The 21,832-nt window shown below is 36.4% G+C and overlaps 1 protein-coding gene and 1 long non-coding RNA gene across 2 annotated transcripts in view; both read right to left on the reverse strand.

Moving 5' to 3' along the window:
- LOC147846549 (uncharacterized) overlaps positions 1–21,832 on the reverse strand; it is a 1,651,758-nt gene that overhangs the window by 1,324,405 nt on the left and 305,521 nt on the right. The window lies entirely within an intron of this gene.
- Positions 95–21,832, reverse strand: part of napgb (N-ethylmaleimide-sensitive factor attachment protein, gamma b) — a 23,628-nt gene continuing 1,890 nt past the window's right edge. Inside the window, 11 exon segments of the mRNA NM_001002469.3 lie at positions 95–2,243; positions 5,177–5,306; positions 7,667–7,746; positions 7,888–7,966; positions 10,348–10,418; positions 11,735–11,801; positions 13,563–13,672; positions 14,301–14,331; positions 16,236–16,253; positions 18,455–18,539; positions 18,668–18,735. Coding sequence (NP_001002469.1) covers positions 2,103–2,243; positions 5,177–5,306; positions 7,667–7,746; positions 7,888–7,966; positions 10,348–10,418; positions 11,735–11,801; positions 13,563–13,672; positions 14,301–14,331; positions 16,236–16,253; positions 18,455–18,539; positions 18,668–18,735 — 880 coding nt within the window. The 3' untranslated portion in view covers positions 95–2,102.

The following is a 21,832-nucleotide window of genomic DNA, read 5'->3' on the forward strand; positions in this document are numbered from 1 at the left end:
GGTTTAAAACAAGTAAAAAAGTGATTAAATGATGTCAGATTTGTCTATTTTTGGTGAACTTTTCCTTCAAAGCAATGAATATATCACAAGGAAACACCCTTACCAGTACTTTTATTAAGTGGTTTATGCCTGTCAGCTTGTATATGTCTGACAATTCACATTGAAACACTTCAAATAATTTACTGTACATAATGGACAATAATATAGTATTTTACAAATCGTATCAGCGATCACTTTGACAACACAGACTGTTCACGAATAAAGATAATAAACATATACTGTACACGTGACAAGACATTTTCTTATCAAATAATATTTCCAAACATATTTTATGCAACATGAATCAAACACATCAAAAAAATAAACAGTGCTTATAATATACAGTATTGTCCACCAATGTCTTTACAATTCTGCACCACTAGCAGCATCAAATGACACGTCAATCAAACAGCTCAACCAGTAAACCAAAAGACTTTCTTTCTCCGTTCATTCGTTTATTTGTTTGTCCATTTATTTATTATTTCTTAATGTATGACGGAGCTTATTCTTTTGGCGGTAAACCAAAAGTCTTTCTTTCTTTCTTTTTCTTTCTTTCTTTCTTTTCTCTCTTTCTTTCCTTCTTTATTTCTTCTTTCTTTCTTTTCTTCTCTCTCTTTCTTTCTTTCCTTTTCTCTCTTTCTTTTTCTCTTTCTTTCTTTTTCTCTCTTTCTTCTTTCTTTCTTTTTCTTTCTTTCCTTCTTTATTTCTTCTTTCTTCTTTCTTTCTTTCCTTCTTTATTTCTTCTTTCTTTCTTTTTCTCTCTTCTTTCTTTCTTTTTCTCTCTTTCTTCTTTCTTTCTTTCCTTCTTTATTTCTTCTTTCTTTCTTTCCTTCTTTATTTCTTCTTTCTTTCTTTTCTTTTCTCTCTTTCTTTCTTTTTCTCTCTTTCTTTCTTTTCCTTCCTTATTTCTTCTTTCTTTCTTTTCTCTCTTCTCACTTTCACGTTCTTCCTTTTTCTTTCTTTCTTTTTCTCTTTCTTTCTTTCGTTCTTTTTCTTGTATTTATTTCTTTCTTTTTTCTTTTGTTCCTTTTTTCTCTTTTTCTTTCTTTCTTCCTTTCTTTCCTTCTTTCTTTCTTTCTTTCTTTCTTTCTTTCTTTCTTTTCTCTATTTCTTTTCTTTTCTCTCTTTCTTTTTTTCTCTTTCTTTCTTTTCTTTCTTTCTTTTCTTTTCTCTTTCTTTCTTTTCTCTCTTTCTTTTCTCTCTCTCTCTTTCTTTCTTTCTTTTCTCTCTTTCTTTTCTTTTCTCTCTCTCTTTCTTTCTTTCTTTCTTTATTTTGTTCTTTCTTTCTCTCTCTTTCTTTCGTTCTTTCATTCTTTCTTTCTTTCTTCATTCGTCCGTTTATTCATTTATTATATCGAAGGAAACAAAAGTGATGCCGATTTACAGATTTCAGTGTATAACAGAGCTTATTCTTTTTGGCAGTAAACTAAAAGACTTTCTTTCTTTCTTCGTTTGTTCGTTCATTTATTGGTCACACTTTACAATAAGGTTCATTAGTTAATGTTAATTAATGCATTTACTAACATAAACAAACAATGAATAATACATTTACTACTGTATTTGTTCATGCTAGTTAATGTTAGTTAATGAAAATACAGTAGTTCATTGGTAGTTCATGTTAACTCATGGTGCATTGGCTAATGTTAACAAGCAAGGACTCGGATGTTAATAATGCATTAGTAAATGTTCAATTGTGATTAATAAATGCTGTACATGTGTTGTTCATAATTAGTTCATGTTAGTAAATGCATTAACTAATGAACCTTATTGTAAAGTGTTACCGTTTATTTATTATATCTGAGGAAACCATAGTGATGTAGATTTACAGATTATCATGTAAAATCCTAAACGGAAGATATGCTGCAGCTGGTGGAACAGAAATGTCTAAGTGTGTCCACAGTCTGTGTGTGTGTGTAGTTTTCTGATGTGTTTAAATGCACAGAAAAGCCCCATGGGCGGGACGCAGGAACAGAATTCCTCAGGAGTGACTCCACTTTACACAAAGGGAGGAAACACTGATGCTTACACACACACACACACACACACTCTTGCGATATCATGAATTAACACAAGCCTCCCTCGTAATCGTCATCCTCCTGAGGTGCTGGTGGTCCTGCGCTGCCCCCTTGAGGAGGCGCAGGAGATTTCTTCTTCTTTCCTCCACCGCCGCCTGGCACCTTTAGAGAGATGGCCAGCTTGGCATACTGAACACACACAAACAACAGGTACTCATTTTACTACTTATTTCTAACTCACCAATGTGCATATGTGATTTTAAGGTTTTTGGAGCATTTCAGTTTAGACAAAAGTTAACACATCCAAAATAAACGTTTGTTTTGACCTGTGTGTTTTATTTGTATTTATTATGTATATGTGATACACACACATACATAGAAATAAAACCGTTTTGTTACAAAGATATTAAAGTTTATATATATTTGCATCATACAGTTGAAGTCAGAATTATTAGCCCCCCTTTTGAATTTTCTTTTCTTTTTTTTCAATATTTCCAAAACGATATTGAACAGAGCAAGCAAATTTTTACAGTATGTCTGATAATATTTTGTCTTCTAGAGAAAGTCTGATTTGTTTTTATTTCAGCTAGAATAAAAGCAGTTTTTAATTTTTTAAACACCATTTTAAGGACAAAATTATTAGCCCTTTTAAGCTATTTTTTTTTCTTAAAACGTCACTTTAAGCTGTGTAGAAGTGTCTTAAAATATCTAGTCAAATATTATGGCAAAGATAAAAATAAATCAGTTATTAGAGATAAGTTATTAAACTTATTTTTAGAAATGTGTTGAAAAAATCTGCACTCTGTTAAAAAAAAATTGAGGAAAAAAATAAACAGCGGAGCTAATAATTCTGACTTCAACTGTACTCATATATATATAGCTTATGCAGACAGGTCCATAAATATAGCGACATCGACATACTTCTAACATTTTTGGCTGAATGAACAAGATGTGCTTTAACTGCAGACTGTCAGCTTTAATTTGACGGTATTTACATCCAAATCAGTTGAACGCTGTAGGAAATACAACAGTTTGCATATGTGCCTCCCACTTGTTAAGGGACCAAAAGTTATGGGACAGAGTAATAGTCATAAATCAAACTTTCACCTTTTAATACTTGGTTGCAAATTATTTGCAGTCAATTACAGCCTGAAGTCTGGAACGCAAAGACATCACCAGACGCTGGGTTTCATCCCTGGTGAAGCTCTGCCAGGCCTCTAATGCAACTGTCTTCAGTTCCTGTGTGTGTGTGTGTGTGTGTGTGTGTGTGTGTGTGTGTGTGTGTGTGTGTGTGTGTGTGTGTGTGTGTGTGTGTGTGTGTGTGTGTGTGTGTGTGTGTGTCAGTTATAGTCAGAATTATTAGTCAGAATTATTCCCCAATTTCTGTTTGACAGTGAGCAGATTTTTTAAACACATTTCTAATCATAATAGTTTTAATAACTCATTTCTAATAACTGATTTATTTTATCTTTGCCGTGATGACAGTAAATAATAATTGACTAGATATTTTTCAAGACACTTCTATACAGCCTAAAGTGACAATAAAAGCTTTACTAGGTTAATTAGCTTAACTAGGCAGGATAATTAGGCAAGTTATTATATAAACATGGTTTGTTCTGTAGACAATCGGGAAAATATATAGCTAAAAGGGGCTAATAATTTTGTCCCAAAAATGTTGTTTAAAAAATTAAAAACTGCTTTTATTCTAGCCGAAATAAAACAAATAAGACTTTTCCAGAAGAAAAAATATTATCAGACATACTGTGAAAATCTCCTTGCTCTGTCAAACATAACTTGGAAAATATATAAAAAAGAAGAAAAAAATTTGAAGGGGGCTAATAATTCTGACTTCAACTATATATATATATATATATATATATATATATATATATATATATATATATATATATATATAAACACACACATATATATACATATATATACATATATATATATATATATATATATATATATATATATATATATATATATATATATATATATATATATATATATAAACACACACATGTATAATGTCAAAACAAACTTTTATTTTGCATGCGATTTATTTTTGCCAGCACTAATTTTTTTACATCTTGTATTAAAAAAAAAATGCTTTTAAGTGATTTAATTAGTAAAGGTTAAAATATTTAACTACTGTTGAAAATTTGAGTCAGTTTGAGTGTTTTTTTACAGTGGAATGTGTGATGATTTTTAAACTACATACTTAAGGTATTTGTAAGTTTACTATAATTAAACCCTAGTTATTTTTAAAAAAAATGTATACAGATTTAAATGATGTTCTTTTGAGATTTCTGTTCAGCTTTGTCATCCAAAAATAAATCATATCTTAAAAAATGTCTTAAAATAGTTTGACCATTTTAATATACAGCTCAGTGTATTTAATATAGTAATTTTCACTGTAAGAATATTTTACAATATTACTGATTTTACTGTGCTTGTCACCAAATAATTGCAGCCTCTGCGAGTCCTTTTGTTCTATAACATTTCAAATAAAAATCCATAAAACATTTATTAGTGTAATTCTTCCTAGTTACAAGTCCACCCCTCACAAATCTCTCATTTAAATTAATAATATGAAATTTTATTTAATTCCTATTAAATTTCAATAGGAAGCTTTACATAAAGCTTTATATACATTAGTTTAGTCAGTGCTGAAGCCAAAGATGGAGCTTATCTAACAAAATAACTTAAGATAACGGTCCAAAATGAGTACACCCAAATTTATATGTTAGAGAAAAATATTAAACAAAAAATTTAAAAAAAAAGAAGAAAAACAAGAGAGAAAAAACAATTATCAAATTTATAGTTTGTAATTTGTTTTTCCAATATTTCACATGAATTTAAATGTGTTATATTTCTATTTCTAAAGGTGTTTGATGACTAAAATGTTATTTTAATAAATATAACTTAATAAATCTGTTTTCACTTAATAAATGACCTATATTCAATGAGAAATGGTTAAAAATATTCATTTTCAAAATGTGGAGTCCTTTTTTAAATATTATTTGTTCTATTGGTTTCCACATGGCTGGTTCCATGAGTGTAATGCTGTTTGTGTTTGATTTTCTTCAGTTTTGGTGCTGGTGTGTGTGACTCACGTCGTTGTCCATGTACTTGAGCAGTGGTGAGTTGCAGACCCGCGACACCCCATCCTCATCCTGCTCATCAAACGCTGCCAGCAGAGTCTCCATCGACACGCAGTCCTCACTCCCACTGAACCCTGGGAGACTGCAGAGAGAAGCACATACTTCATTATACTAACATATACTCCACTGTACTCATCACACAATACTTTACTTTGCTCCTCACACGTCATTATACTTTGCTGTACACCATACAGACTACTTTACTATTCTCCTTAGACTATACTTCACTTATCTTCTTCCACAATACTCCACAGCACTCCCCACACTATACTTGACTGTACTCATCCCACTATACTTTACTATACCCCCACACTATACTCGACTGTACTCATCCCACTATACTTTACTATACACCCACACTATACTCGACTGTACTCATCCCACTATACTTCACTATACCCCCACACTATACTCGACTGTACTCATCCCACTATACTTCACTATACCCCCACACTATACTCGACTGTACTCATCCCACTATGCTTCACTATACCCCACACTATACTCGACTGTACTCATCCCACTATACTTCACTATATCCCCACACTATACTCGACTGTACTCATCCCACTATGCTTCACTATACCCCCACACTATACTCGACTGTACTCATCCCACTATACTTCACTATATCCCCACACTATACTCGACTGTACTCATCCCACTATGCTTCACTATACCCCCACACTATACTCGACTGTACTCATCCCACTATACTTCACTATATCCCCACACTATACTCGACTGTACTCATCCCACTATACTTCACTATACCCCCACACTATACTCGACTGTACTCATCCCACTATACTTCACTATACTCCCACACTATACTCGACTGTACTCATCCAACTATACTTCAGTATACTCGACTGTACTCCTCCCACTATACTTCTACACTATACTCGACTGTACTCATCCAACTATACTTCACTATACTCGACTGTACTCCTCCCACTATACTTCACTATACTTGACTGTACTCATCCCACTGTACTCATCCCACTATAATTTACTACACTTGGCTGTACTCATCCCACTATACTTCACTGTTCTCATCCAACTATACTTCGCTTTATTCCCCCCACAATAATATAGTCAATATAATTGACTGTAGACGTTCCACTATACTTCCCACACACATCCCACCATACTTCACAATACTCCCCACACTATGCTTGACTGTACCCATCACACTACGCTTCACTATACTCCCACACTAAACTTGAGTGTACTCATCCAATTATACTACATTATACTTGACCGTACTCATCCCACCATACTTCACTATACTTTACTGTACTCATCCCATTATACTTCTCTATACTTGACTGTACTCATCCAACTATACTTCCCTATATTCCCCACACTATACTTCACTATACTTCCCTGTACCCATCCCACTATGTTTTACCATTCTCGACTGTACTCATTAAATTTTAATTCACTATACCTGACTGTACTTGTCCCACTAAACTTCACTATACTTGACTGTACTCATCCCATTATACTTCTCTATACTTGACTGTACTCATCCCACTATATTGCACTATATTTGACTGACCTCATCCCATTATACTTAAGTATAATCCCTACACTATACTTCACTATATTTTCCACACTATACTTGACTGTACTTATCCCACTATACTTCACTATCTTCCCCACACTATACTTTAAAATACTTCACACACTATACTTAACTGTACCCTGCACATGACTGTACTCATCCTACTATTCTTCACTGTAGTCGTCCCACTATACTTCACTATACTCCCCACACTATATTTGACTGTAGTCATCCAACTATACTTCACTTTACTCCCCACACTATATTTGACTTTAGTCATCCAACTATACTTCACTATACTCCCCACACTATATTTGACAGTACTCATCCCACTATACTTCACTATATTCCCCACACTATACTTGACTGTACTCTTCACACAATATTCTACTATGCTCTTCATACTGTGCCTCACACACTATATACTACTATACTCCTCTAGACTGTCCTCTTCACTATACTTTTTGCACTACACTTGTCTATGCACGTCACACTTTTATCTTTATGTTATACTTTACTATACTATTCACATTATACACTACTATACTCCACACACTATACTCCTTGCACTATACTCTACTATTCTCCTCATACTATACTTTAAAATCTATGCAACTTGTTGTGCTTTACTGCTAGAGAGTGATCAAAGTGAACCTGCTAATTTTTGTAGATTTATGATATTACAGAGGTCAAATATCATCACTCTCCAGCAGGAATCATTCAAAGCCTTGTTTATTGAAATCATGTGACCTTGGCAATTTGATTCTTTCCAAACCACTGATTTGAGGCAGAATATTAGTAAAGGTTTGTAAGCTTCATGAAGCCGTGTTTGTAAAGCAGTGCACAGAGACTTCCGATCTGGATGTCTGTACCTGTAACTCTCTCTCACACACTTGTCTGCAGCCACAAAGTCTCCTCGGTGCAGATGAACCAGCACCTGAGCGATGGTTTTCTACAGAAAACAATACAGAACATATATTGAAAATAAAGCAACATTAGAAAGGGCACGCAAAAATGAATGATGATTAAAATGATATCATGTGAGGTTGTCCTAAAAAACTATAACCACTACACAAAACAGCACTTTTTGCACCTTAAAGCATGTGGGGTAGTTCTCAATCTCCTTGTACATGTTCTTCTCTTTCTGAAGAGCCACAGCAGCCTCGTCCAGCCTGAGGATAGTAAAATACCAACAACATCGCAAACTGTAGCTAAAGAACACTGAATATATTTACTGGATTTTTTGTATAAACTGCACAGATAAAATATGGCGTACAGAAGCATGAATGGTGTGTAGTAATTTTTTGTGTAGTAAAGTTTTTGCATCACTGCTATATTTATTATAATATTCATTCATTCCTTTTCCTTTAGCTTAGTCCCTTATCTATCAGGGGTCGCCACAGTGAAATGAACCACCAACTATTCCGGCATATATTTTACGCAGTGGATACTCTTCCAGCTGCAACCCAGTACTGGGAATTTATTATAATATTATTTTATATTATTTTCATGTTTTATTTCATTTTAGTGAAGGATTTATTATTTTAGCTTATCAGTAATTAGTTTAAATTTCAATTATATATTTTTTTATTAGTTTAATAACTTAATTTCAGTTTTGCTGTTCGGCTTATAGTAAAAAAAAAGTATTTACATTTAAGGTTAGGTTTAGGTTGTTTATTTTAATGGATATAGATTAAGAGATGAATAGAAGTCAGTCTAATTCAAAGCAGCAGCATTTTTTTTGCCATCTCTTGTAGTTCTGTCAGGTTCCTTTACCTAGGGCCCAAATACTCTGCAGTTGTAAAGAATAAATGAACTAATGAATTCAGCAGCTTTTAACCTGTCTTTTTTAAAATATATATTTTATTATATATATATATATATATATATATATATATATATATATATATATATATATATATATATATATATATATATATATATATATATATTCATTCATTCATTTTCTTGTCGGCTTAGTCCCTTTATTAATCCGGGTTCGCCACAGCAGAATGAACCGCCAACTTTTCCAGCAAGTTTTTACGCAGCAAATGCCCTTCCAGCTGCAACCCATCTCTGGGATCATCCACACACACATTCATACACTACAGACAATTTAGCCTACCCGATTCACCTGTACCTCATGTCTCTGGACTGTGGGGGAAACCGGAGCACCCGGAGGAAACCCACGCAAAGGCAGGGAGAACATGCAAACTCCACACAGAAACGCCAACTGAGCCGAGGTTCGAACCAGCTTCCCAGCGACCTTCTTGCTGTGAGGCGACAGCACTACCTACTGTGCCACTGCCTCGCCCCTATATATATATATATATATATATATATATATATATATATATATATATATATATATATTTTTTTTTTATAATCTAGATTAATCTCACTGTAATCTCTGAATTAATCTAGTTTAAAATGGCTCATTTGAATTCTGCCGAAGGCATTCAGAATATGTGTGCTAAATAATAAGTCTTTGAGAATGGGTTTCTCAAGCCAGGTGGCGCATTAGACCACGGACTCATCTCCTGTTTCCAAAATGCATCATAAACTGCTTGAGAAACTGTTCTACTCTGATAATTGGTGAAGAAAATAAATGAAGTTCAATAAGATGTATTTGTGTTTACTAACTGTTTAATTAGATAAACATGAATTTTTTTTAACTGTAGGTCTACATAAGCTCCAAACAGCGATTTTTGATGACCTTAATGCGACTAAAGTCATAAATGAACTAAACAGAAATGGAATTAAGACATGTGGAGTGTGTATGTATGCAGATATTAGTGGCATTATTGAAGTAAACACCGCGATCAAACTATTACCATCATGTTAGACTTTTCGCCATACTTTCCCACAAGATCCACACACGCAGCTGAGTAAAGGACTGCACACACACAAACAAACAAACACACACACATCGCGAAATGCTGAGTTCGTTATTAAATTCCAGAACACTCTCACCAGTCCTTACTCATTATTTGCGTCTAATAACCCAGTTTGTCACGGGGGCATGAATGAAACGTTCATGAGTTAAAGTGAAACACGCATTCGCGTTTTCATAACTTAAGGAGGCGTGGCTTTGGACGGCAGGGGAAGGTCGTAAAATTTCTAAGCTATTATGCTAATACTAGGGTTCTGGCAGATCACCTACTGCACCTTTAACTTTGTCGCGTTGTTCAACACGCCCACCTGGTCGCCAACGGTTGCTGTCGCTCGCATAGACAGAGGTCGCTCGAGTCGCTCGCTCTCCGTTGAAATGAATGTAGTGTGAATGAGGCTTAAGGCAACAGTGCTAACCACTGAACCACCATGGCACCTACAGTGAGCATTTTTATGTTTAATTTATTCTACTTATTCAAATTGTTTCCTATATTTTTTATTAACCTTTAATCAGTTTTATTTTTGTCATTTTTGCTTTACAGTTTAATGCTTTTATTTTAGATTTAGTCATCAGATTTACTATCTCTTTTATTGGAGTTTTTATTTTAATTTATTATAACTTTCAATATTTGCATGTGTATTAATGGTCAAACACACTCACCTGCGCAGTCTGACCAGCAGTCTGGAGGATTTACCAAGCAGCTCTGCAGCCTGTCTGAGACGATCTTCATTCTGAACACATCAAAAACAACACCACACGGATTTCAGAATTTAAAGGGCCATGAAACCCCCTCGTTTCAGCAGTGTGTTTTCACACTTCTACTTTGGAAAAAGTCAGAAAAGTGGGCGTGTCCAGCTCTGTTTAGGGGGGAGTGTCGGAGGAAGAAACGAGGCTTGGTGTGGGAGTGTCTATTTGGGCGCGCTGAATTTCAGAGTCAAAACACACAACCACAGCGGACAATGTGACTGTGTTTACATGGACATCTGTAGTCGAATTATTTGCCAGATTATTAAATGGTGGACTTTAACTGCAGTTTGGCTCTTATATTCAGGGAATTCATTCATGTCCCTCCCGACAAACATGATATTTGATTCGAGGAACTGCTCTAAGCGTGTATTTTCAATGTTTGATACCGCACGGCGAATGAGAGAAAAAAAAAACTCAGCATTTCCCGGAAACTTAGATGCACACGGCAGGTAGCGTCAGAAAGCCGCGTGTGTTATTCCGGTCACAAAATCCAACACGAGGTTATAGTTTGGTTGTAACTGTTAGTTCTAACTTGTTTACACTCGTTGCAATAGTTTGTTTGATACGAATAAAATACGAACTGAATAAACAAAGAGCACTGGTCGCTCACTTACCAAATCTGTAGAGACAGGACAATCACCAGCAACTAGAGTCGTGTCTTTATTAAGAGGAGTCTAAAGCGAATCCGGATCTCAGTGTTTGCAGATGAGAACAGCTCTCAGGTAAACAATAATCCTCCTTGGACACGTAAGTTATTGTTGTCGAGCGTTGCGTACACTGTTAATCCACACGTGAGTCTGAGCTCTCACAGAGAGAAAATGAAATCGAAACTTAACTGCAGCAAACTATAAAAGCAACACTTCACGCTTGTTTTGCCAACACAACGTGGCGTCTCTGCCATCTACACTGTGACAGTAATGAATATTAATGAAGTTGCACAATAGAGCGCGCTGATTGGTTTGAACCAAGCTTTACTCATGCATTAATGCAGCACACTGTAAGACGTAATAAGACTCACTCGGGCACAGGCGTCCAGTCTGCACGCTGGAATACAACGCTATTATGTCATGACCGTGACGCAGCTTCAAAAATTCGTTTCAAACCGGAAGTACAAATTTGCTTGAAATAACGCAAAAACAACCAATTTACACTTTTTAGTGAAATATAGGTGTCCTAATAGTGTTTTTAGCAGTGTGGGACACATATATGACTGTCAACAGCTCAAAAAATGTGTTTTGGTGTTTCGTGACCCTTTAAAATCACTCCACTGAAAATATTAACTATGTTGGTGTTTCCTCACCTCAAACACAGATGCGGCCTTCTGGTACAAGTCCACGGCTTTCTCTAGATCAATCGGCTCGATGAGTCTGAATAAGCAGATGACACCAGTTAATAATAGCCAAGGTAAGCAAACTCAACACTACAGAGAATGCCCAGAAACCACAAAACAAACTCTGAGGAAATGTCTTCATCAGGTTCAAAAATGTTGCATTAAGGGGTAAGATGTGTTACCATACGATTAAACAATTTAATTAAAATAACTAATTTTCTAACATGATGTAGCATGTTTCTAACATTAGTTAGCACAACACTGGCGTGTTTTGTATGTATGTAGTAGGATTTAACACTATTCCGTCTTGAATTAGCACATTGCTGGCATGTTGTGCATGTATGTAGTATGATTTAGCACAGTTTCATGAATAAGTACACTGCTAACATGTAGCATGTTGCTGGCATCCTTCTAATTATACATAACACAATGCTAGCATGTTTCTACATGTATATACTATAGTGATTTCACACACTGTTTCTTATCGAATTAGTAAACTGTTAACCGGATGTAGCTTGTTGCTAGCATTTTCTAACCTATGTAGTATGATTTAACACATTGTTAACATGAATCATGATGCTAGCATGTTTCTAACATGATTTGGCATTACACTAGCATCTTTTAGCATGTATGTAGCAGGATTTAGTACATCTATGCATATTTCTTAAAGTTGTTAAGATGTAGCATGTTGCTAGCATGATGATTTAGCATAATTAGGCTTATGATGACCTAAAATGTTGTTGTTGCGATTAATTGCTGAATAGCTTATCATGGTATATGGTATAAAATATTGACGTGAAAGAGCAAAAAATTTACTTCAACAGGTATATTAACAAGAAATACTTGTTGTCCCTGCTTAGAGGGATTTTGGACACTTCCAGGCTGGTTTCCAGCCATTTCCAGCCTGCTGTTAGCTAGACAGGCTGGGAGATGACCAGCTAAAACCAGCTTGACCAGCCTAGCCAGCCTGGGAGCCCAGCCAAAACCAGCTATGTCCAGCTTAAACCAGGATGGTCAAGCTGGTTTTAGCTGGTCACTTTCCAGCCTGACCAGCTAAGACCAGGTTGGAAATGGCTGAAAACCAGCCAAAACCCCTCTAAAACCAGGCTGGTTGACCAGCTAAAACCAGCCAACCATCCTAGGCAGGATTAAGCTGGATTTTTCAGCAGGGTTATTGCTTCATTGTTTTCAGAGTAAACAAATATTTGAACTAAATTAAATTGTTAAAGGTTTATGAAGCGCAATAGGTAACACTTTATGATAGAGTCTTACTAGAAAACGTTGCATGAAAATCAGCAGTGAGTAAAGCCTGATTTATTCGTAATCTGATTATGGCTCCAATTTTAACATGCTTTTAGGCATTAACTAAGAATAAAACATCAAATGAGATCAATAAAAGCTTAAGTATTATTATTAATAATAAAAATTATAAAAATAAATAACAATAATAATTCATTTTATTTATAAATGGTGCCTTTCTGGACACCCAAGGTCTCCTTACAACAAACTTCGACAGCAAAAACAAACCAAAAAGGATTAATAAAAATGTAAAAATTTTCGAATACATGAACAAATACACAAATGCATCTTAAATATAAAATAACATGATAAAAAAATAATCATAAGAAAGCCTGCTTAACAAAAATGGGTCTTAAGATGGGATCTGAAAGCGTGTTACTGCACAGTGTTGATGTACAACAGCCCTATAAATATTCATAATATCTGCATATTTCTAAGCATAATGCACGCATGTCATTTTCTGCTTATTTTCCCAGTTATGATCAGTCATTATACTCACTTCCCAGCTCTGTCCAGTGCCATTCCAGCAGTGCCAGACGTGCCGTTCTCCACATACATGATGCTGGCCTTCTCTATTAGCTGAATGGCTTCGGGCATTTTCTTCATGTCCTGCAGGGTCAACAAGAGTCACCATCTGACCATATCTAACAATGTTCAAATTGTGTTAGGGTTACAATAATCTAGTGACGTTCTGTGAAAAAGATAAACGCATATTCGGTCAGTAAATCTGGTACAGCAGAAAATAATAATATGAATATCTATTCCAGCTCTCGTTCATTCATTATTCTTCAGCTTAGTCTCTGATTTTATCAGAGGTTGCCACAGCGGAATGAACCGCCAACTATTCCAGCATATGTTTTACGCAGCGGATGCCTTTCCAGCCGCAACCCAGTACTGGGAAACACCCATGCACACACACATATAAACACACTCATACACTACGGCCAATTTAGTTCATCCAATTCACCTATAGCGCATGTGTTTCGACTGTCAGGGGCACCCGGAGGAAACCCACACCAAAACGGGGAGAACATGCAAACTCCACACAGAAATGCCAACTGGCCCAGCCGGGACTCGAACCAGCAACCTTCTTGCTGTGAGGCGACAGTGCTAACCACTGAGCCCATGTGCAAAAAACGACTCCGGAGAGAAGCCAATTCTGGAAAATTCTGCCTCAATAAAAAAAGAAGGATGCATCTACAGAGCATTCAGAATGATTACTATATGAGCAGCTCACCTTCAGCATCATACCAGCTTGTTCATACGCTCTGACAAGAAGAAAAACACATTTCATTATGGATGGAAATCAGACGAGGAGTTTACACAAACATGGACAGTGATAAAGATAGACAGTTAACAATAGAACAGTAGTGTAGTCTGATGTTGACTATTAATTAGGGCTGCACAATATATCGTTTCGGCAATGTGCGAGTCTGCCAAAGTCACATCGCAGGCAACTGCAATGTAGTTGCGATTATAGATTTACATTTACATTTAGTCATTTAGCAGACGCTTTTATCCAAAGCAACTTACAAATGAGGACAAGGAAGCAATTTATACAACTAAGAGCAACAATGAATAAGTGCTGTAGGCAAGTTTCAGGTCTGTAAAGTCTAAGAAGGAAAGTATTAGTAGTATTAGTTTTTTTTTTTTTTTGTGCAGTTAGTGTGATATTCAAAGAGGCAATTGCAGAATAGGAAGTGAAGTGGAGACTAAATAGTTGAGTTTTTAGTCGTTTCATGAAGACAGCGAGTGACTCTGCTGTTCTGATGCAGTTAGGGAGTTCATTCCACCAACTGGGCAGATTGAATGCGAGAGTTCGCGAAAGTGATTTCTTCCCTCTTTGGGATGGAACCACGAGGCGACGTTCATTCACAGAACGCAAGTTTCTGGAGGGCACATAGATCTGCAGAAGTGAGAGCAGATAAGAAGGAGCTAGGCCAGAAGTCACTTTGTAGGCAAACATCAGAGCTTTGAATTTGATGCGAGCAGCAACTGGCAGCCAGTGCAAACGGACTAGCAGCGGAGTGACATGTGCTCGTTTAGGTTCATTGAAGACCACTCGTGCTGCTGCGTTCTGGAGCAGCTGAAGAGGCTTGATAGAGTTAGCTGGAAGCCCAGCTAGTAGAGAGTTACAGTAATCCAGTTTGGAGAGAACAAGAGCTTGAACAAGGAGTTGAGCTGCATGTTCAGATAAGAAGGGTCGGATCTTTCTGATGTTATAGAGTGCGAATCTGCACGATCGAGCAGTTCTAGAAATGTGGTCAGAGAAGTTTAGTTGGTCATCAATCGTTACTCCAAGGCTTTTCACCATTTTGGATGCAGTAATGGTTGCCCCATCCATCTGGATTGAAAAGTTATGGTGTAGAGTCGAGTTGGCAGAAACTACAAGCATTTCCGTTTTTGCGAGGTTCAGCTGAAGATGCGAGCTGGAACCGAGGGATCATCAGGATGAAAAGAGAGGTATAGCTGGGTATCATCAGCATAGCAGTGGTAGGAGAATCCATGTCTCTGGATGACTGGTCCTAGAGATGATGTGTAGATGGAGAAGAGAAGTGGCCCAAGAACAGAGCCTTGAGGTACCCCAGTGTTTAGATGCTGTAGGTTGAACACCTCTCCCCTCCAAGACACCCTGAATGACCTGTCAGAGAGGTAAGATCTGAACCATTGTATAACCATTGTTATAGTTAACCAAACATTATTTAGTGATTAACAATACAATAGTATTTTTTAGATTTTAACCTTAGAGTGAAATTGTTTTATTTGCATGAGTTTTCAAGACCTGACTGTAAGAATCTGAAGCAAATTTACATCATTTGGGCACAATAAATTATCCGTTTATAGCCTAAAGATTAATTGTACTTTATATAAATATTTACTTAGTTAAAATGATACAGTGTTATTATTATTAAATGGTATTTTTTCATTTTCAGATCTTTTCTTTGTTGTATTTAACTTTGCTTGTATTTTTATTTATTTTTTTTATTTTATGCAGATATGCTCCCCTAATGAATCATGACAGTCGATCTAAAATGATGAATTCTTTACCAGCTCTTTAAGTCATCTGCTGAGTCAGTTTTTTTCAATATCGTGCAGCCCTACTATTACTAACAGATTCATTTAGCATAGTTAATTATGGTTAACTAGTTTGTGAAGTATAACAGTTACTTACTTTGCTGCATGGAAGAGTCTGTGAATTTGAGTTAAGTAAATACAGTACTGAATGAGAGAATGAAAGCAATGCTTAATCAAATACAATCATCATTACTGTTCAACGGTTCAGGGTTGATAAGAGCATTTTAACATTCATTCATTCATTTTCCTTCGGCTTTACTCCCTTTATTCATCAGGAGTCACCAGAGAGGAATGAACCGCCAACTTATTCAGCATATGTTTTACACAGCGGATGCCCTTCCAGCTGCAATACATTCATACACACATACACTCATCACAATTTAGTTTATTTAATTCACCTGTACCGCATGCCTTAGGACTGTGGATGAAACCGGAGCACCCGGAAGAAACCCACACCAACACAGGGAGAACAAGCAAACTCCACATTGAAACGCCAACTGACCCGGCCGGGGCTCAAACCAGCGACCTTCTTGCTGTGAAGCGACTGTGCTAACCACTGAGCTACCGTGTCGCCCCAACATTTTCTTTTTGGCTTAGACCCTTGATTAATCTGGGGTCGCCACAGCGGAATGAACCGCCAACTTATCCAGCACGTTTTACGCAGCGGATGCCCTTGCAGCTGCAACCCATCTCTGGGAAACATCCACACACACTCATTCACACTGTGGAAATATACATTTCTATCAACTAATTCCAAATGAACAATAATCTACGTATAACTGAAAAGTTATATTCTTTGGTTTTTAATTATATAATTTCATTAACATCCCAGCTAGGAGGGACATTTAACCTTTATCTCTCTGACTACAGGCTAAGCCAGTGATGCAAATGCTTTAAACGACTCTGTCTTTGTCTTCGGGTGTTGCTTTTATGCTACAGAAACCCTATGTTGATTAATTTGTGTGGTCAGTAGCTGGGCTGTTTTTTAACACCTATGCCATGCTGACTCCAACTCTTAATTTGCATGCTTTGTTTAGCTATATCCCCTCCTCCTAAGAACACAATATAGACATGAAATCTTTGTCTTAATTCAGACTTATGTGAGACTTGTGTGAGACTTGTGACAGACTTGTGAAAGAACTTGCAGACTGCGGACCTCTAGTAGGCTCTTGCAGACACATGGACATCTTAAAGACGCTGTATGACTGCAGATTAACCAACACGTCTCAATAAAGGAATTCTGCTTGTTTCGAGTCTCCTGGACTGGGTTCTCTCTTCTTTTCACTCATTTATTTATTTTTTTACAACAACACTCATACACTACGAACAATTTAGCCTACCCAATTCACCTGTACCGCATGTGTTTGGACTGTGGGGGAAACCGGAGCACCCGGAGGAAACCCACACAAACGCTGGAAGAACATGCAAACTCCACACAGAAATTCCAACTGACCCAGCTGAGGCTTGAACCAGCGACATTCTTGCTGTGAGGCGACAGCACTACCTACTTCGCCACCACATCGCCATCAATAAAAATGTAGTAACATGTTAAAATATAATTTGAATTTAAAATAGCTGTATTTTACTTGAATATAGTTTACACAGGTTTTTCCAGTGCTGCAAAGCTGAATTTACTCCAGCCTTTAATGTCAAAAGATCTTTCAGACATCATTCTGATATGCTGATTTGATGATCAAAAACAGATGTGCTGCTTCATATTTTTGTGGAATTTGAATAGAGACCTGAAAACACATTTACTTCAAATATAAATGTGACCTCGGACTATAAAACCAATCTTAAATTGTGTACTCAGGTATTCATTCATTCATTTTCTTGTCGGCTTAGTCCCTTTATTAATCCGGGGTCGCCACAGCGGAATGAACCGCCAACTTATCCAGCAAGTTTTTACGCAGCGGATGCCCTTCCAGCAGCAACCCATCTCTGGGAAACATCCACACTCACATTCACACCCACACTCATACACTACGGTCAATTTAGCCTACCCAATTCACCTGTACCGCATGTCTTTGGACTGTGGGGAAAACCGGAGCACCCGGAGGAAACCCACACAAATCCAGGGAGAACATGCAAACTCCACACAGAAACGCCAACTGACCCAGCACTACCTACTGCGCCACTGCATCACCACAAACATGCATATATGGCATATTTCTTTATAAATTGTCTCCAATCATTTTTAATTAATTGACACAAAACTGCATAGCATAATATATGTTTGATGGACTAACTTAATGGTTTATTCTTTCGTTTACACTAGTAACTAGTAGCTGATAATGAAGAGCAGAAAAAGGATACGCTTTGTTTTCAGTGTGATACTCGGCCTCCTTCAAGTACGCATCCTTCGCTTGTTCAAACTGTTTTGCATTTTTGAAAGCCACAGCTGATATAACACCAGAAGAAAAAGTATTGTTATAAAGTAACACCGGTCATATAATCTCAGATAAAGCACAACTTGCTTATTAAATCAAAGATATCAATGCCAGATGTGAGTTAGTTTTCCATCTTCACCTGCTTTGGCCATCTCTGAAGCGGCTCCGTCGTAATCGGGTTTCCACTTGGTCATGCTGGTCTTCAAGCTGAATGCAAAACAAAATGTATAGTATTGTGACGCAGTTCCAAGAGAAGCGCAATATTAAATGAGAAAACAGTGGGTGTGGCTTGTTTTTTCTACTGCGAGCTGATTGGGTGCAGTAAAGTAAGCATTTTTATTCGAAAAGATCTGGAAAAGGGTTTGGGGAGAGTTATTACAACCTTACAGACTCCTGCTGCTCCTCACCATTTCTGTTTGTTGTCAAAACTAACAGCTGGAGGGGCGTGGTTAGGTATGTTAGCAACAGCCAATACCTCAGACAGACCTGGGGTCCGTTCTTCGTACCTCGCTTAAATGATCTAAGATTATTTGGCAGATCCTGGATCTTTTAATCTTGATAACTGATCTCTCGCTAATTTGGTTCTTCAAACGAGTTCGCGAATCAGATTAGAATGTCTGGATGAACTGATCTGAGATCGCTGCGTGTGTTGTGAAGGACAGATCTATCGATCCTCGAAATCATGATCAGCAATGCAACGATTGGCTGACGGCACAGCAGCGTAATGACATCATCTGATTAATATTCAATTATCCATGTGAGCAAAATTACATAAATTAGCAGTAAACCGTTAAATATGACACGCAATAACCTTCCACATTTGTTGTGAGCTGCAGGCTTTACACTTTCATGTGTCAAGAGTATTCATCATGTATTTCAATGCAAATCAATGTGTTTAGTTCTACATTTAGAAAAGATTTTCTTTATTATATTAGCCGTTTTTTAATCGGTGTAAAGAATAACTGGATGTTTACAAAAGCATTTTGATATTGGTAAAGGCGTCTGCAACTTTTGTGAAGCATCAAATCACTGAAATATTAACCATCAAAACATGTTTATGACTGCATAAATGTATTATTGCCTTTAAAAAAAGTCACATATTGTGCATTTCTATAGACCAATTACCAACCTACGTCACACATGACGTCACACGGGTCCCGGGTTGCAAAAAACAGACAGGCTACAATGGGAAAGATGTCGTGTTTTGCGGTAGGATGCCAAATTAGAGTCCAAAAATGGAAAACTTAACTTTTACCATACACCACACACTGCTTTAATACCGAATGCAGACGTATTTGGCTAAATGGCAGCTGAATGAAGTGAGGAGCTAATTAGAAATGCTGGACTCTGCAGTTCTCATGTCATATCAGGTCAGTTCACGCTTTGCTGAATCAGACACATCACTCGTTTTTGATTGCAGAAATGATTTCAGCAAAAACAGTTACATATGGTTAATTAAACTGCTGACACTGAATGCTAAGAATGAAACGTGAAAGTTACGTTGTGTATTAAGGTAAACTTAGTTTTATGTTCACACATTCATTCAGTGACAACTTGTGACAAACTCCCTATATTGTTTACCACGGCACTTTGAATATTAGGTCTGAAATAACCTGCAAGTGTGACTTAAAAAACAACATTTACACTGTTTATTTGACTGTGAACAATGTTGTACTTTGATAGTCATTGGCTGCTGCTAATATGATTTCGCTATTTAGAGTTTGCAAATAATATTTTTATAAATTTAACGTATAATATTAAGGAGAAAGTCTGAATGTGCGAATATAAAACCAACTTTACCTCTATGTGTAAGTTCACATACTGCCGTACAGGTGAAGTTCACTGTCAGAATGCAGTCGTTTTGCGTGTTGGCAAGGGCCTTATATAACGTTAGCTCCGTCTTGTTTCCTTGTCTTTGGCTAGGCAGAATCTCGGTGTTTAGCTCTTGAATCTGGTCATCATGGAGCAATATTTATTGCACATGACCTCAAAGAACAACATTGTTGGCATCCAAAGACTTGTAGGTCTTTAACTTCTCTCTTTTAAAATCACTCGGAGCTTCATTGAGATTGTATATTTGGGGCTGGATGCTCGGTCACTTCGTCTTATCCAATATCCATTGGGAGGGTGCTGTCAGATGAACGCCGCTCGCTTTAACATTAATTTTGCTGAATCACTGTGCTTGTCACTGGGTGACGAGCTGTTATAATATGCTAAGAGCATTATGTAAATAATATATATAATATGTAAGTAATTTATCTTATTTATAAGACAACAACAAACTGTGCACCGCATCTGATGTCATTCCCTCGCTGTAAATGCTAGCGCTCCCGGTTGCTTTCTGCCACCTCCCTGCGCGCGCATCCTGAATGTTTACAAACATGGTAATTGGTCTATTGGTACACACAATTTGTACTAAAGCGATCTAAAACGTTAATTTAAGTAAGTATTCTCTTTCCACCACCAGGTGGCAGTCTTTGTACTTTAATTTCGAGGGTGCAGATTGCATAAATTTTATTAATATGTATAACTTTATTTATTTTATTAATAACTATAACTTTATATATATAGTTAAAAAATATTTACTATTTTCCCACGTGTATATAACTACTATTGCAAGAAAATATCAGATATCAGATATGTATTTCAATGCAAATCAATGTATTTAGTTCTACATTTAGAAAAGTTTTTCTTTATTATAGTAGCCGTTTTTTAATTGGTGTAAAGAATAACTGGTTGTTTACAAAAGCATTTTCATATTGGTAAAGGCGTCTGCAACTTTTGTGAAGCATCAAATCACTGGCATATTAACCATCAAAACATGTTTATGACTGCTGAAATGTATTATTGCTTTAAAAAAAAGTCACATATTGTGCATTTCTATTATACACAATTTGTACTAAAGCGATCTAAAAAGTTCATATCAATAAGTTTTCTCTTTGCACCACCAGGTGGCAGTCTTTGTACTTTAATTTCGAGGGTGCAGATTGCATAAATTTTATAAATATGTATAACTTTATTTATTTTATTAATAACTATAACTTTATATATATAGTTAAAAAATATTTACTATTTTCCCAAGTATATATAACTACTATTGCAAGAAAATATCAGATATAAGTGTGAAAGAAAAAGACTGATGCAGTGTACTGATGCTGTGACACTTTACCTGATAGATTCAAAAGACCGAAGAGTCGTTAGATAGAGACAAGAATAATTAAATATCACGTTTAACAACTATAGTGACATGCCATCCAGTGGTACATCCTTGATAAACGGTCCGACGTGCACTGCTCTCTGGAGC

This window comes from Danio rerio, chromosome 2, assembly GCF_052040795.2.
Source record: "Danio rerio strain M-AB ecotype USA chromosome 2, GRCz13ab, whole genome shotgun sequence".
Lineage (NCBI taxonomy): Eukaryota > Metazoa > Chordata > Actinopteri > Cypriniformes > Danionidae > Danio > Danio rerio.